The sequence below is a fragment of the Physeter macrocephalus genome, chromosome 12, assembly GCF_002837175.3.
Source record: "Physeter macrocephalus isolate SW-GA chromosome 12, ASM283717v5, whole genome shotgun sequence".
Lineage (NCBI taxonomy): Eukaryota > Metazoa > Chordata > Mammalia > Artiodactyla > Physeteridae > Physeter > Physeter macrocephalus.
Window position 1 is genome coordinate 10,735,440 of NC_041225.1, and position 18,953 is coordinate 10,754,392.

The following is an 18,953-nucleotide window of genomic DNA, read 5'->3' on the forward strand; positions in this document are numbered from 1 at the left end:
TTTTTACTTTTATGTATACCCGAATTTTTTCAAAATAAAACATGTTTTGGGTTTTCTATATGAAAGGGAAAATCGCAATAGGAAAGGCAAATATATAAAAGAATTGAAGATGACTTAAATAAGCCAGTATATAGTTTAAGAAACAATCAAAAAAATTTTGTGAAAGCGATTATAACTACAGTGAACAGCAAAAGGATAAACATGAAGATATAAAATAGGACATCAAAATCACAAAATGTGGGGGAGGGGAATAAGAAAATGTAGATCTTTTACAATGTGTTTGAGCTTATATGACTACCAGTCTAAAGCAAGCAGATATAACAACGGGTTAACACACTTGAAAACAAGGGTAACCACAAATCAAAACACGCTAGAGATTCACAAAAACCAAAAAGAAAGGAATTCAAGCATAATACAAATGAAAACCATCAAACCACAAAAGGAAAAACAAAAAGAAGAAGAAAGGAACAAAGAAGACGTTAATTGGTTAACAAGACTTTAAATGGCAAAAAATACATACCTATCAATAATTACCTTAAATGTCAATAGACTAAATGCTCCAATCAAAAGACACAGAGTGGCAGATTAGATAATAAAACAAGAACCTACAATATCCTGCCTACAAAAGACCCACGTTAGGGCGAAAGACACACACAGACTGAAAATGAGGGGATGGAAAAAGATATTTCATGCAAATGGAAACAATAAGAAAGCAGGGGCAGCAATACTCGTACCAGAAAAAATACATTTTAAAATAAAGGCCATGGAGAAAGACAAAGAAGACAGACAAAGATGGACACTATATAATGATAAAAGGATCAATACAAGAAGAGGATATTACACTCATTAACTTATGTACACTCAATATAGGAGCATCTAAACACATAAATACTAACAGACATAAAGGGAGAAACTGATGGGAACAAATTAATAGGAGACTAACATCCCACTGACATCAACAGACAGATCTTTCAGACAAAACATCAACAAGGCAAAAGAGATCCTAAATGACACAATAAAACAGTCAGACTTAATTGCTATCTACAGCAACACTATATCCAAAAACCCAGAATACACATTCTTTTCAAGTGCGCATGGAACATTCTCTAGGACAAACCACATACTAGGACACAAAACAAGCCCAACAAATTGAGGATAAGTAATTAAAGATAGTAATTATTTCAAGCATCTTTTCCGAGCATAAAGGCATGAAACTAGAAATCAACCACAGAAAGAGAAACGAGAAAAAAACCTACTACATAGGGACTAAACAACATGCTACTGAAAAACCAATAATAGGTCAACAAGGAAATCAAAGAGAAATCAAAAAATACCTTGAGACAAACAACAATGAAAACACAACCATACAAAAATCTATGGGAGGCAACAAAAGCAGTCCTAAGAGGAACGTTCATAGCAATAAAGGCCTTCCTCAAAAACAAATAAATAAAACTCAAATAAATAACCTAACCTACTACCTAAAAGAATTAGAAAAAGAACAAACAAAACCTAAATTCAGCAGGAAGAAGGAAATAATAAAGATTAGAGATGAAATAAATAACACAGAGATTAAAAAAAATAGAAAAAAAAATCAAAGCAAGAGCTGGTTTTCTGAAAGGGTAAACAAAATCGACAAACCTCTTATCCAGGCTCACCAAGGAGAGGACCCAAATAAACAAAATAAGAAATGAAAGAGGAGAAATAACAACTAATACCTCAGAAATACAAAAGAAATCATTAAGAAGAAAATACTATGAACAATTATATGCCAACAAAGTGGACAACCTTGAAGAAATGGACAAGTTTCTAGAAACATACAGCTGGCCAAAACTGAATCAAGAAGAAACATAATTTGTACAGACCAATCACTAGAAGTGAAATAGAATCTATAATTTAAAAAAACTCCCTGCAAACAAAAATCCAGGATCAGATGGCTTCAATGGGGAATTCTACAACAATATAGAAAGAACTTATACCTATCCTTCTCAAATTCTTCCAAAAGACTGAAGAGGAGGGAACACTCCCAAGGTCATTCTATAAGCCCATATCACCCTGATACCAAAACCAGACAAAGACACTACAAAATAAAAAGGAAAATTACAGGCCAATATCTTTGATGAATGGAGATGTCAAAATTGTCAACAAAATATTACCAAACCGAATACAACAACATATAAAAAGGATTAACCGTGATCAAGTTGGATTCATTCCAGGGTCACAAGGATGGTTCAACATATGCAAATCCATCACTGTGATACACCACAGCAACAAACGAAAAGACAAAAACCACATGATCATCTCGATAGATGCAGAAAAAGCATTTGATAAAATTTGACACCGCTTCATGATAAAAACTCTCACCAATGTGGGAGAACATAATAATAAAAGCCATTTATGGCAAACCCACAGCCAATATAATACTCAACAGTGAAAAGCTGAAAGCCTTCCCACTAAATAGTGGAACAAGACAAGGATGCCCACTCTCACCACTTCTATTCAACATAGTACTGGATAGTCCTAGCCACAGGAATCAGACAAGAAAAATATTTTTTTTTATCAGAGTCTCAAAAGGAGATATGAAGCAGAAAAGATCAGTTAAGAACAATAACTTGTCATGAATTGTTTGTTGATTAAATCATTCTTCAATGAAGCACCGATGCTTAAAATTTTCTTATTTGCAGGTCTACTGAAATCATAGTAAGAATAAGTAGAAAGTTTACACATTTGGAGGGTCCTTACTCCTCCAAAACATTACCCTAAAGAATGACCCTCCATAATTTTTAAGGATAAAATCAAGTCCTGTCAAGAACCCCACTCCACCTTGAGCTGACTTCTATAGAATGTGAATTTTATCTTTATATATATATATATATATATATATATATATATATATGTCTCCCTTGAAAATTCCTGAGGCAGGTCTAACATGTTTTGCTCCAGCACTGGAACTGACTGCCACTTCCTCAACTGAGCAGAGTTGGCTAATACCTAGGGGATATACATCATACCAAAAACAAAAACCACCTCTAACACTATAATCACACTCAGTGCAGCAAGATGCTCACACAAGAGAGGTGTCAGAAAGCCCATCACTGAAGGCGTGGCATAGGCGAGTCCAGCTTGCATCGCCCTCTCATTTTGCATCATATAAACAATGAGCGGAATGTTATTTGGAACAGTTTCAACTCTTTGAAACTATTTTTTAAATTAGTTATTAACTATTTTAAATGACTTTTTTCCCCTCCCTTTTCTTTTGCCAAGTACATATCGTTTAAAGTAGTATATTATGTGTAGATATGAAGCAAAAACCACCTTATGGCTTCTCTTCAAAGTACAGTTGACCTATTAGCAACACAGGTTTGAACTGCATGGGTCCACTTACACAAAGATTTTTTTCAACACAGTACTACACAATCTGCAGTTGGCTGAATCCACAGATGCAGGAGGGCCAACTACGGGACCTGAGCATCCGTGAGTTTTGGTGTCTGTGGCGGGTCCTGAAACCAACCCCCTGGAGATACTGAGGGGTAACTATATACTATGCTAGGACCTTAGAGAGGAATAGGAACATACCAAAGAATGAAATATTTTTTATCAAAGAAAAAAACGACTGGATTGGTTCAATGATTATATTTCAAGCCGCCCAAAGAGGGCCACTACAGGGGCTGCTGCACACCTGAGACATGAGTGCAACCTCAGTGCAGCGTCCTGGGCCTTTGCTTGGATGCCCAACCCGTATCTTCCCTTGATAGAAACAGAAGTGGTTTTGCCTCTGCAGCCCTAGGCCTGCTACTTTAAGGGGAATAGGGCTCAGCAAAAGTAATGCCTCCGGTTTGGGTCATTCACAAGCAATTCTCCACATTAGGTTCCTACTGACATCTAGTGTGATCTCGATTTTAAAGGTACATCCATTATCAATGGAAAGTTTAAACCACCAAGTTCCTTAAGGCAGGATTAACCCTGCCACCGGACCACTGTGGCAGTCTGAGGAAGCCTCTCAGGGTTAACACTTTTAAATGCTTAAAATGAAACTATTAGATTGCAGAGAAGCCCAGTTACATTGAAATATGGTCATAAAATATACATTTTAAAATTCTGTGAAACAGAAACCAAGATCTAGTAGTAGAACTAATAAATACCCTAATCCAGAAGTAGTGTTGAGCATAAATGATACTTCAAGAGATCTGCAAGTACCATAACGTAATACGAAAATACCTGTGCTTTCTCTCGGTAATAAAGTTATGGATACTACTGACAATACTGCTTTTGTTGTCACTATTCGTAATTGAAGGAAAAGCTTTTGAGGCTAGGGAAAATAAAGATGTTTTCCATCCAAGTTCAGAGAGCCCCTGAATTCTATCCACAGACCCAACTCTAGGTTAAGAACCCCTGCTTTTAGAAGAAATAGTTGGTACTTCTTTTCTGTCTTTGTATCTCACTTTTCTAATTTTTCTGTTCTACAGATTGTTGAAAAGTGACAAAACCAATTAATTTCATGGTGTGAATAATCAAGTTGAAGATTCAGTGAACTGCCACTTTAGCCATCTTGCAAAATAAAATACATCAAAATATGTTGCTGTTTGGGCCATATCAGTATCCTGAATAAAAAATTTTCCAAGACGTTATCATATGCTGTTACAAGACCCTGGTACTGTATTAAGATAACTCTTCATAACTAACCCAAACAGACTCATGAATCATGTAAATGTCAATGACATATCTGGGGGGCCAAAATGTGTCTCCCTCTGTTAAAGGTATTCCTGTTTATAGAGGTCCAAGGATGAGCTGTCCTGTAAAACAGACATCGGATTCCCCTACGATCAAGCCTGGTCCAACTGTTTACAAACAATGCCTTGAGAAATTAACTCAGTATATATTATAGAACAAGCCCATGTGCACCTACAGCTTCTTTTACTACAAGAAACAGAGCTGGGATCAATTTTTAACATTTCAAAACTTGTGTTCAATACGTTTTTCTGATTATTTTGTTAACACCAGCTAATATTCCCTAATCTGGTTAACTGTGCTACTATAAAGTATCCTTTAGTTGTAACATCTTTATTGTAAACGATCTCATACTGTCTAATCCACATGCACTACATGTTATGTGTTCAGTGGGAAGAGGAAATACCCTCTTATGCAGCCTTCCACCAAAGCAGTACCATGGACATCTAAAGCTTCTAATCACTGTCCTTCCGAAAGAACCTACTTGGGTTTGAACTCAACTTCCTGATATCACGCAACTTCCAGCCTTCTCTATACATGTGTACAACCAGCATAGTAAATATTGCCTGTGTGGTTTCTACTTTCCTGACTGAACTCTGACTAAGATTTAAATTTTTCTTGTGGACTTTGAACAAAACAGAATTTTCTTTTAATTTTTCAAAGGTTGTAGTTTCTTGACTGTTTGCATCAGAGGTCTAATTTAACTCCTTCGTGATGCACGTACATACAACTAAAGCAATCTGAAGTGTATTTAAATTTTTTAAAAACCACAGTCATGGTGGCAAAGTAACTTTATGGATCATGCATGATCCTGATTCCTGAGATTTATAGGTTCTCTATTTCATTTTATTCTTTAAATGACTTGGTGTCAAGATACATTTTTATATACTGAATAACTGAATGTAATTATAAAGGAAATTTATTGAGTCCCAGTATTACTTTTTTAAAAATAAATTTATTTATTTATCTATTTATTTTTGGCTGTATTGCGCCTTCGTTGCTGTGCACAGTCTTTCTCTAGTTGTGGCTAGTGGGGGCTACTCTTTGTTGCGGTGCGCGGGCTTCTCGCTGTGGTGGATTCTTTCATTGGGAGCACGGGCTCTAGGTGGACGGGTTTCAGTAGTGGTGGCACACGGGCTCAGTAGTTGTGGCTCACGGGCTCTAGAGTACAGGCTCAGTAGTTGTTGCACACGGGCTTAGTTGCTCCACAGCACGTGGGATCTTCCCGAACCAGGGCTCAAACCCGGGTCTCCTGCATTGGCAGGTGGGTTCTTAACTACTGCGCCACCAGCGCAGCCCCGCGTCCCAGTATTACATTTTAATTAGTGTAATTACTTTATTTTTTGAAGTGTCCAATGTAAGTTAAATAACCAACATAAGCATTTAAAGTAGCTGGTGTTTTGGGGTACCTGGGATCTCTGTATTATTCTTTTAACTGTGTGTCAATCTAAAAGTATCTCACAAAAAAAGTTTATTAAAAAATGGCTGGCGATTTTAAAGCAAAAGAAAAAAGGCAAACAACAAATACATTCAAGCACTATTAAGATATGAAAGCAAATCTGAACTAATTCTTATACCATATCACTGTTGTGAGATAAAGCACCATATATAAAATTCATTAAAAAGGGCACCTGAAATTTTTTTTTTTCATTTTTGTTTGTTTTTCTAAAAAGACAATCATTCTAGTTCATCTTCACTTAGTGAGAGAAAGCCCAACTTAGAAGGAAGAAATCATGTCTAACATTCTTTGGCCCACCTCAGAATCGTCCATGGCTGTTTTCAGTATGTTGGCGTGGGCAGTGACAGCCTGGACCGCAGCATTCTGAGCCACAATAGCCTGCTGAGTAATGCAAGCAGTTTGGCTCAGAGCATCTTCTAAGCTCTTGGCTAGTGCTGAAGATAAAAAAAAAAAAAAAAAAAAAAAAAAAAAGTTAAAAACTAGATTCCTCCTGCCAAATGACTTTAATCTTTCCCTCTTCACCTGTTGAGTCTTGCATTGCATTTCCCCCTCAAAACAAACAAAATACAGATTTAGAAAATCAAAATTTCACTTAAAAGTATGATAAAACATTAATAATTACTGAATCCAGATGGTGGATCTATGTGGGTTCATTACACTATTTTTACTTTTATGTATACCCGAATTTTTTCAAAATAAAACATGTTTTGGGTTTTCTATATGAAAGGGAAAATCGCAATAGGAAAGGCAAATATATAAAAGAATTGAAGATGACTTAAATAAGCCAGTATATAGTTTAAGAAACAATCAAAAAAATTTTGTGAAAGCGATTATAACTACAGTGAACAGCAAAAGGATAAACATGAAGATATAAAATAGGACATCAAAATCACAAAATGTGGGGGAGGGGAATAAGAAAATGTAGATCTTTTACAATGTGTTTGAGCTTATATGACTACCAGTCTAAAGCAAGCAGATATAACAACGGGTTAACACACTTGAAAACAAGGGTAACCACAAATCAAAACACGCTAGAGATTCACAAAAACCAAAAAGAAAGGAATTCAAGCATAATACAAATGAAAACCATCAAACCACAAAAGGAAAAACAAAAAGAAGAAGAAAGGAACAAAGAAGACGTTAATTGGTTAACAAGACTTTAAATGGCAAAAAATACATACCTATCAATAATTACCTTAAATGTCAATAGACTAAATGCTCCAATCAAAAGACACAGAGTGGCAGATTAGATAATAAAACAAGAACCTACAATATCCTGCCTACAAAAGACCCACGTTAGGGCGAAAGACACACACAGACTGAAAATGAGGGGATGGAAAAAGATATTTCATGCAAATGGAAACAATAAGAAAGCAGGGGCAGCAATACTCGTACCAGAAAAAATACATTTTAAAATAAAGGCCATGGAGAAAGACAAAGAAGACAGACAAAGATGGACACTATATAATGATAAAAGGATCAATACAAGAAGAGGATATTACACTCATTAACTTATGTACACTCAATATAGGAGCATCTAAACACATAAATACTAACAGACATAAAGGGAGAAACTGATGGGAACAAATTAATAGGAGACTAACATCCCACTGACATCAACAGACAGATCTTTCAGACAAAACATCAACAAGGCAAAAGAGATCCTAAATGACACAATAAAACAGTCAGACTTAATTGCTATCTACAGCAACACTATATCCAAAAACCCAGAATACACATTCTTTTCAAGTGCGCATGGAACATTCTCTAGGACAAACCACATACTAGGACACAAAACAAGCCCAACAAATTGAGGATAAGTAATTAAAGATAGTAATTATTTCAAGCATCTTTTCCGAGCATAAAGGCATGAAACTAGAAATCAACCACAGAAAGAGAAACGAGAAAAAAACCTACTACATAGGGACTAAACAACATGCTACTGAAAAACCAATAATAGGTCAACAAGGAAATCAAAGAGAAATCAAAAAATACCTTGAGACAAACAACAATGAAAACACAACCATACAAAAATCTATGGGAGGCAACAAAAGCAGTCCTAAGAGGAACGTTCATAGCAATAAAGGCCTTCCTCAAAAACAAATAAATAAAACTCAAATAAATAACCTAACCTACCACCTAAAAGAATTAGAAAAAGAACAAACAAAACCTAAATTCAGCAGGAAGAAGGAAATAATAAAGATTAGAGATGAAATAAATAACACAGAGATTAAAAAAAATAGAAAAAAAAATCAAAGCAAGAGCTGGTTTTCTGAAAGGGTAAACAAAATCGACAAACCTCTTATCCAGGCTCACCAAGGAGAGGACCCAAATAAACAAAATAAGAAATGAAAGAGGAGAAATAACAACTAATACCTCAGAAATACAAAAGAAATCATTAAGAAGAAAATACTATGAACAATTATATGCCAACAAAGTGGACAACCTTGAAGAAATGGACAAGTTTCTAGAAACATACAGCTGGCCAAAACTGAATCAAGAAGAAACATAATTTGTACAGACCAATCACTAGAAGTGAAATAGAATCTATAATTTAAAAAAACTCCCTGCAAACAAAAATCCAGGATCAGATGGCTTCAATGGGGAATTCTACAACAATATACAAAGAACTTATACCTATCCTTCTCAAATTCTTCCAAAAGACTGAAGAGGAGGGAACACTCCCAAGGTCATTCTATAAGCCCATATCACCCTGATACCAAAACCAGACAAAGACACTACAAAATAAAAAGGAAAATTACAGGCCAATATCTTTGATGAATGGAGATGTCAAAATTGTCAACAAAATATTACCAAACCGAATACAACAACATATAAAAAGGATTAACCGTGATCAAGTTGGATTCATTCCAGGGTCACAAGGATGGTTCAACATATGCAAATCCATCACTGTGATACACCACAGCAACAAACGAAAAGACAAAAACCACATGATCATCTCGATAGATGCAGAAAAAGCATTTGATAAAATTTGACACCGCTTCATGATAAAAACTCTCACCAATGTGGGAGAACATAATAATAAAAGCCATTTATGGCAAACCCACAGCCAATATAATACTCAACAGTGAAAAGCTGAAAGCCTTCCCACTAAATAGTGGAACAAGACAAGGATGCCCACTCTCACCACTTCTATTCAACATAGTACTGGATAGTCCTAGCCACAGGAATCAGACAAGAAAAATAAAAAGTATCCAAATTGGAAGGGAAGAGGTAAAACTGTCATTATACGCAGATGACATGACACTCTATATAGAAAACCCTAAAGATTCCACACAAAAACTAGTAGAACTGATAAATGAATTCAGCAAGGTGACAGGATACAAGATTAATATATAGAAATCTGTTGCATTTCTTTACACTAACAATGAAACATCAGAGAGAAAGTAAAGAAACAATTCCCATTTAAAATCGCACCAAAAAATAAAATACCTACAAATAAACCTAACCAAGGAGGTGAAAGACCGATACACTGATAAAGGAAACTGAAGATGATTCTAAGAAATGGAAAGATATCCCATGTTCTCAGACTGGAAGAATTAATATTGTTAAAATGTCCACAGTACTCAAAGCAACCTACAGATTTAATGCAATCCCTACCAAAATACCCATGACATTATTCACAGAACTAGAACAAATAATCCTAAAATTTATATGGAACCAGAAAAGACCCAGAATTGCCAAAACAATCCTGAGGAAAAAGAACAAAGTTGGAAAGATAACCCTCCCAGACTTCAGAAAACACTACAAAGCTCAGTAATCAAAACAGTGTGGTACTGAAAGAAAAAGAGACATATGGATCCATGGAACAGAATAAAGAGCCCCAAAATAAACTCACACAGCTAAGACCAAAAACCAAATCCAAGTAATCAAACGAATGCCCGACATCTGTGCTCATTCTGGCCCTTCTACTCTGTACACAATTCTAACAAACTTGCCTCCTAGGAGTAGGACAGAGCCAGCAAGTTGAAGGAAAACAAGAACCACTCAGGACAAAAAAAAACAACAGAAAAACGTGATGGAGACAAAAAACCAAAAAAAAAGAAAAACTATAAACAGCTGTCCTAAGAATTTAAAACTAACGTCTCTTAGTCCAGCAAAAAGCTACATGCACACTACCTCCAGGGACATCAATATATTGCAGCACAGTACAATAAATTATGTTCCAGGTACCTCGTTTAAGACAGGAAAATACATTTTTAGATAACTAATATCTGTCGTTTTTTTGACCCTGAGGCAGGCGGGCTCTTAGTTCCCCGACCAGGGATCACACCTGGGCCCTTGGCGCAGAGTCCTAACCACTGGACCGCCAGGAAGTCCCACTAACATCTTTCTTTAAGCCATCAAAAAACCTACTGTAAAATTGAAGCTTAAAAAGGAATATGCTTCGGTTAGGTGGAAACCAGCAATGTGTGGAACGTTCCGTCCCCCAATGATGTCAGATAAGGGGGCAGCTAGACTGAGTCCAGAGGCCAGGTAATAAACCAGAGTGGGAGCCATTCCAACCTGCACAAATAAATGTATGAGTGTAACAGTTAGAAGACTCTTAGGCAAGTGGCCAAAACATAAATAATTTCTGTTCCGCAGAGTATAAAGAATCTTCAGCACTAACCATGATAAAAACAAAAGGACAAAGTACATGAATCATTTGAATTTATGTGTATTAGAATAGCCCTTGTCACCTGGGTAAAAGTTTAGATGGAAAGAACACAAATGATAAAATAAAGATGGTGAATAGAGCAACACCACTAAAGAAACCACAAAGAGCTGACAGATGAGAAACATGTGTGACAGCTGAAGAAAAGAGCAACCGAGAGAGATGACCCAAGTACTTAAGAAGCGTCAGGTTTACATACACTCAATCTTAACTTGCTCTTGCTTCTCCTGTTGCGCAAGCCGAGCTGCAACTTCTTCAGGTGGCCGCTCCCTTACAGAAGTTGAGGATGCTTCCTCTTGCACTAAAACTAAATGAGAGGAAATCAAATTTCAGCACAGAATTTCAACAGCTAATGGGGACATAAAAACACCATCATTTGTGCTTGCCAGATGTATCAACTTGAGGGCATTTTTGTGATAAAGATTCTAAAACCACATCATCACTCAATGATTCCAACATGAAGAAATAAAGGGTCAGCTCTTAAACCCCTTGTTTTCAAAGATTTATTCAGACTTTGAAATTTAGGGAATGCCTAGACATTGCATAGTTTTGATGAGTATATCATTTACATAACCACAAATACAGATAATTTAACTACCTGAAGTTGCAGGCTTGGGTTTTCCTTCACCAGTTTCAGGGTGATCAGTTTCTGTAGATTCCTCATGCTGAACCACAGGCGCTGGGACGGACAGTGTGTCACCTGCTGCAGAAAGGATTTGAGCTGCCTCTGCAGGTGCTATAAATATATGTTACACATGGTATTTACAGTTTCCTGGGTTAACAGAGAAACACACAGGAATCCACTACTACTACCTCCCACTTCACATCTGACTCCTTAAAGACACAAACACATGTGCTGCCACTACTCAAACACACAAACAGTCAGGGGCGCTGTCCACTGCACAAACCCACACACAATGAGCAATGGCTGGGAAAGCACAAGAGAAAAGAGTCTGGTCAGCATCCACCTGCATTTTAACCATTATTCTCAGGCAAGCCTTCTAATAACAGTACTAAATGGTACTAAATCTTAACATGAGAAGGGGGCATAAGATTTACATAACATGGAAAAATAATAACAAATGAGAAAAGAGCCTGTAATGAAGAAGGTAGATAAAAGTAACCAAAAACTATTTTTTAATTGCTTTGAAGAGTGGCAGAGATGAAAGAGGTGTGGGCAAGAACAGGATGGCAATTTTAAACACAAAGAAGAAAAGTTCACAGTTTAGATGGTGAGTGAGTAAAGGACAGGACTCAGTTAAAAAAATTACTTCATAGACATATTTTTAAAGAAAAGAAGGTTGAAAAATCAAGAGCTTATAAATTATAAATAAAAGTGTTGATGGAAGAGAAATGAGTAATTCTTAAGGTGGAATAGATGGTGGAGTGGGGAGCAACAAAATGGAGAAAAAAAATTTTTAATTTTAAATTTTAAATAACCTGAAGGTCCCATTTAAGAGTTAAAGTTGGATTATCACAAAGCCCATTAACTGGTCTCCTTGCTCTGTCCCTGGTTCCTTTATCTATTCTCCACAATAGCCAGTAATCTTATTAAAAGTCAGCTATCAACCCCCGACTCATAATCCTCCCATCTTACTCGGACTAGAAAACAAAACTCTTATGTCGGCCTCCGAAGACTGCCACTATAGGCTTTCTGCCCCCTCTCTACTATTGCTGTTACTCTCCTCTTACTCTACCCCGGTTTCATTTGCTCCTTGCTAGACTACGCCAAGCCTTTGCACTAGCTAGTCCTTCTGCCTGGGTGCTCTTCCCCACCAGCCCTTTACATGACCGACTCCCTCATCTCTTTCTAGTCTCTGCCCAAATGACACATGCCAGAGGAAGCTTTCCTTACCCACTCCATTTAAAATTGCAGTATTCCCTCCCACACTTACCACTGTATGACATCCTATACGTAATTTACTGGTATATTTAGACGCGACTTCCCTCCCCTCATCCCACTAAGGAATCTTCACAGCATTTGTGTGTTTGTTTTGACTGTTTTGTTCACTGCTATGACCCCAGTGCCTAAAAGACACCCAGCACTTGGCACACAGTAGATACTCAGTATTTACTGAGTAAAACTCAGGTGATTTAATCAAGGACAGAAGTGAAAGGAGAAACATAATAAACTCAAATGCATGCAGACCAGGTTAGGACTAGGAAGTGCTATAAATTAGTGTGGGATTACAATCATCAAGGGAAAAAAAAATCTGCAGATCAAAACTAGATCAAGACACTTCATCACTAAGAAAGAAGAGAGAAAAAAGAGTTGGTGAACAGGTAGAAGAAAGAGGTGTGGAAAGAGAACAAATCTTAAAATCTAAAGAGAGGGAAAGTTAGGAGTCAGAGAAAAGGAAAAAGTAACAGAAAAATAAGTGTGCTGCAGGCAAGACAATTCTTGTTACCATTACTTAGTAGCTGTTCACAATAAAGCCCAATTTCATATCCCACTCAACCCTTAAAATGAGAGCCAAGATGACAGGTGAGAATACTCCCTCCCCAAGGTGAGGGAAGAGTCCTTCATGCGGACGGGCCCCCCCCTCCTGACCATGGGTACAAATACATTAAAACAATTCATTTACCTATAATTTTAAAAGAATGATTCTAAATATAGGTACCTGTTGTTGAAGCTGAAGTGTCTCCCTTTTGTTTTTGGAGTTGTGAAGCAGGCTGTTTAGATTCTTTCATTGCCTCAGATACACTAGAGATTTTTAGTGGACCAGACTGAATCTTGGAAATGAAAAACATTTAACATTTCAGATATGATACGTGTTCTTAAACACAGGCAGCACAAAGTATCTTGTATTATTTTAAAAGTCAAGTTTTTCAGGCTTTTAACATAAAGGTATCAACAATTTACCACAATGTATTTTATTTTTTAATTTTTTTAAAACTTCTTTATTGGAGTATAATTGCTTTACAATGTTGTGTTAGTTTTTGCTGTATGACAAAGTGAATCAGCTACATATATACCTATATCTCCATATCCCCTCCCTCTTGAGTCTCCCTCCCACCCTCCCTATCCCACCCCTCTACCTTTTTTTTTTTTTAGATTCCATATATATGTGTTAGCATACGGTATTTGTTTTTCTCTTTCTGACTTACTTCACTCTGTATGACAGACTCTAGGTCCATCCACCTCACTACAAATAACTCAATTTCGTTTCTTTTTATGGCTGAGTAATATTCCATTGTATGTATGTGCCAAAACAATGTATTTTATTAACCATAGTAAGAGAAGCCATCGTACTAGAAAAACGCAGTCCAAAAACGTCATTCCAAATGACTAGTCTATATTTTAATAGTAACAAAGACTTCTCTTAGGGCAACTAATAAAGTACATGATATATGACCTTCCCTTCAAACACCATTCCTTTTATATATACAACACTGAGAAGGCTATTTCCATTCTCATTCTAAATCCTGTTACGGTGTCTTCTAAATAAATTCAGTTAAAAACAAATTTTTTTTTAGAAGGCTCTGAGTAAAAATGAAAATTCATCTTTTTTCTCTTTAATCTCCAAGATTCCTGTACCTGCACACTAAGTAAGATATATGATCCAATTGTGAGTAATGCCTGTTCTTCTCAATAACCACCTGCCTTAAGTTTAAGGCACCACTCATTAACAGGACTGCCGGTGATGTGCCACAGAAAATTACTGAGTAACAGAAATATTTTCATTTACCACCTATGTTGTCCCCCTTTTTGCCAGAACTTGGCAATGGGACTCAGATATCCCTAAGATGACTACTCAAACATAATAAAAATGGTTCTGAATTTTGTCACTACCAGAAATCAGAAATATATCCTTTTTCTTATTATTAAAATTCTGTTATTTTTTAACTCATGAAATGCATGCTCACTATATAACAAGCAAAATAACATACATTCAGATACATCATTGTTTTAGTTTGCCCCTCCACTGCTCCTTCCAGCACTCTCAGGGAGCCACTGTTAATGCCCTGAAATCTTCCTTCCACCCATGAGTTCAGGTATATATACATATACCATTTTTCATTTCTTTAAACAAACTAAAATAGTTAATTTTATATTATACAAATTATCATGTAACTTGCTTTTTTTCATTTAACAACATATTATGGACATTCACTTCTGGTCAAGAAATTCTTTTTAGTTGAATAATATCCTAATTTAATTGTATATCCTAATGGAGTGGCAAATCCCATAATTTGGTCAATTACTCCCCTACTTATGGACATTCAAGTTGTTTCCTGATTTTTGTTAAGCATTCTTGTCCACAGACAACTGAAAAGCACTAGAGTGTGACGTCTGCAGGACAGCTGCCAGAAGAGGGAGTGCCGGGTCAGAGGGCTTGTATATTTTTAAGATATTATCACTTTCACATAAGGTTCTGGCAACTCACACTCTCACAACAAATGTGTGTGTATGTGTTTGTGTATAAATATGAGCTATTTCCAGACTCCGTTGTTCTGGTCCTCTAATTTCTATTCCTATGTCAAATCTTATTGTTTTACGAAAGTAGGATTATAACAGTCAGTATCTGGAAAAGCAAGTGACCTCTGACTCCCTACCCCAACACTTTTAAAAAATGTCCTTGACTAGTCTTATACATTACTTATTCCTCCACATGAACTTTAAAATCATCTTGTCTGGTTCTTCACCCTCTGGAAAAATCAATTAGAATTCATATTAGATGTCTGTGTGTGTATTTATGTACACATACACACACATCATAAAAACATTATTTCTCTCAAATATATACATATTTAAGAGAGATTTGAGAGAAATGCATATATTTAAGAGAAATGACATTTTTATATTACATCCCATCCAGGAACATAACATGTGTCACCATTTAGACAGGTCTTATTCTATGTCCATCAAAAAGATTTTAGGTTTATCTTCTCTCAGTATTTACTGTCTATGCATAAATAACCATGTTGACACTAAAAGGGTTACCATGAAATAAAATGCAGTTTCTAAAAGAAACAAGTTTGTAAGAATGCACACAGTACAGGGTGCTGAATAAATGGTACAAATTAAAAAATAAAAACATTAATTGCTATTGGAATTCAGCTGTGTAGTGAAGGATGCAGGCCTTGAAGAGAACACTGAAAGACAAAAGAAAGGAAGTCATTCTGAGTAGAAGACAAACATGAGTAGAGTTGTACAAATGGAAAGGATCACTCTTTAGTTCTCTAGTTTACCAAGGACCTTGGAACAATGCCTGGTACATAATAATCACTTGACTGACATTTGAGTAAATGAATGAATGAAAAGCACAAGGCATATTTGTAGGGTAAACAAGTATAAAACTAAGTATTTATGGGCAGGACCATACAGAGATAAGACTGGAAATGTAAATGAGAGCCAGAATGCCAAGGGTACTAAATGTCAACTTAAGAACCAGCAAAAGCCATAAACTACAGAAATAAAGGAACCAATAGCCAGCTCCTAGGTTAACATTTAACCACTCCTGGCTTCACTTTCCTTATTCAGAACATGAGACAATCTCTCTTCTGTCTTTAAAACAATAGGAATCAAAGTTCTTGATTAAGTGATATGATGAAAATATCATGAAAACATCCCAGCACTTATTCTAGAAGATTCTCTGATACTGATATAAGGATGGCCTAGATCATGTTAGGAAGAGAGACTGGAGGTGTTGGAGACTGGGAGGAAGTGGGAAAGGCTGTGTGTCAGGGGAGAGGAACAGGGCTAATTTTAATACAAAGTGATAAAGGTCAGAAATGAGATAAAGATGGTGGAAAGAAAAAGAATAAACATTAGAGATCTAACAAGATGGGATAGCTAGGACTTCCCTGGTGGCACAGTGGTTGAGAACCCGCCTGCCAATGCAGGGGACACGGGTTTGAGCCCTGGTCTGGGAAGATCCCACATGCCACGGAGCAACTAAGCCCGTGCGCCACAACTACTGAGCCTGCGCTCTAGAACCTGCGAGCCACAACTACTGAGCCCGCACACCACAACTACTGAAGCCCACGCACCTAGAGCCCGTGCTCCACAACAAGAGAAGCCACTGCAATGAGAAGCCCGCACCACAACGAAGAGTAGCCCCCGCTTGCCGCAAGTAGAGAAAGCCCACGCGCAGCTACAAAGACCCAATGCAGCCAAAAATGAATAAATAAAATAAATAAATAAATGAATTTCTTTAAAAAAAGAAATGAATGACACTAAAAAAAAAAAGATCCGATAGCTACAAAATATGGGCAGCTGTGAAGATGAATCCAAGAATTCTAACTGAGTTACTTGACAGCGTGGTACAATCTTTAATACATAAAAAGCAAATCAGGAAGAGTGCAAGTTTTGAGGTGGTGGAGTACAGACATGCAAAGTTCACAAGTGGCAATGTTCAGCAGGGTAGGGAAAGTGGAGCAAGAAGAGGCTAAGGCTATTGAGAATGACACCTGAAGTCATGTCAAGGGAGAAAAGAACACTACTCTGAACTGTTCAGCCTGACTGTATGCTCCTGAAATTGCTTCCAGCTCTTTCTCCCAGGTCATGGAGCTTAAAATAGGCCCAGGACTTTAGAATGACGCCACAGGATTCTGCTCCTTGACTACTGAAGCTGCAACACTACCTCCCTCAGCCCACATGGACATTTTGAAGTTCAGATGGAAGAATAAATGATGTAGAAGACCAAGAACATGTTGAGTCATTTGAGGTGGAGGTGAGAGAAGTCAGAGGACACCTGCTTTTCCACATAGTAACTCTGTCATAGGATTGGTCTCGAGACCATGTTAGATACTGGAGAACAGACATCTACCCAGTTTCTAATAAAGAACTGGTCAGCCATGTCCAGCCTCACAGCATAAAGAAATATCCAATACCAAATCAGCAAAAATTCATGCTCTCTTTTATACATTGTTTTCAAGCACCCGTTTGAAAGAAGTAGTATGTTAACATGTTTAAAAAAAATGTGTAAGCCTAATGGGGGAAAAAGGGTGAAACTGAAGAATATGCACAAAGTTCCAGGAATACTAGAAGGTATTTCCGTCACAGAATCAGTATGTAGCTGAAAATTGTGTGGCTGTTTTGAGGTCTAAAAGGAGCCATTACTAACTATGACATGTGGGTCCTGTGTCATGGCCATTCTACGTTTATGTTTTTAGTCTTCTAAGTCAGAGTTTTTGAGAGCTGCAATGCTGTAGGCTGACACAGAACCCCCTCCATCCACAGGGCAGCTGGGGTTACTTCTGCCCGAGCTGCCCCTTCCATGTAGCCTCGTGTGCCACATAATTATTTTCTATACGATGTGGACTAAATGAGAGCACTTATGGGACTCCAAAGGGATAAAAATCCAGCTCTACATAATATTACTTCAATTTCTTAAAAAATGAAAACATATACCCTGCAAAATATTTTCAAGATGAAAACAACCTGCTTTTCAAAGTATTCTCTAGGATAAACTGAAATTGTGCTTAAAACTCTTACCGGCTTCTTTGGCAATGGAACAGTATACGGTGAGGAACCAAGAACCATCTCAAAGAGTTTGTCTGAGTAAGGTATGGTTTTCTCTACATTTTTCCGGAAATGGGAATCCCATTTGGCATACAGGATAGTGCCACCAATACCGCCACCAACGAACAAGATGCCAGCTCCGGCAATTTTGCTAGAAGACAACCTAAATGAAAGAAATAGGAAACACATTTTTATTTTTTGGCTCTCCTAAACCTACTTCCCTAGACTAATGTAAGAGTCTCAAAGACCTGAAGCCTCTATTTCTCTACCACTGATTCAGATCACAGCAGCCCAGTTTATCACCACAGCTGCACATCACCTTCCCCTTTGTTTTTTAATATGTTCACAACAAAAAATAATATTTCTTTATGGATAATTTTTTAACATGGTAGTATCTAGGATAGGAAGAATGAAGCAATTTGCCCTTTAACATTTAAAACTTAGCATGTTCAGGGCCTTCCCTGGCGGTCCAGTGGTTAAGAATCCGCCTTCCAATGCAGGGGGTGCAGGTTTGATACCCGGTCAGGGAGCTAAGATCCCACATGCCTCCGGGCCAAAAAACCAAAACATAAAACAGAAGCAATACTGTAACAAATTCAATAGACTTTAAAAATGTCCACATC

General features: G+C 37.0%; 1 protein-coding gene across 2 annotated transcripts in view; it reads right to left on the reverse strand.

Moving 5' to 3' along the window:
- Nucleotides 1-18,953, reverse strand: part of IMMT (inner membrane mitochondrial protein) — a 56,087-nt gene that overhangs the window by 20,302 nt on the left and 16,832 nt on the right. The window contains exons 3-7 of one of the 2 annotated variants that reach the window (XM_007104766.4): nt 18,304-18,493; nt 13,484-13,595; nt 11,461-11,598; nt 11,062-11,169; nt 6,482-6,618 (exon numbers count right to left, since the gene is read on the reverse strand). In XM_007104766.4, the coding sequence (XP_007104828.2) occupies nt 6,482-6,618; nt 11,062-11,169; nt 11,461-11,598; nt 13,484-13,595; nt 18,304-18,493 (685 nt within the window). Of the gene's footprint in view, nt 1-6,481; nt 6,619-11,053; nt 11,170-11,460; nt 11,599-13,483; nt 13,596-18,303; nt 18,494-18,953 lie in introns of those variants that run through there. The other variant, XM_055088865.1, reaches the window with a different exon arrangement.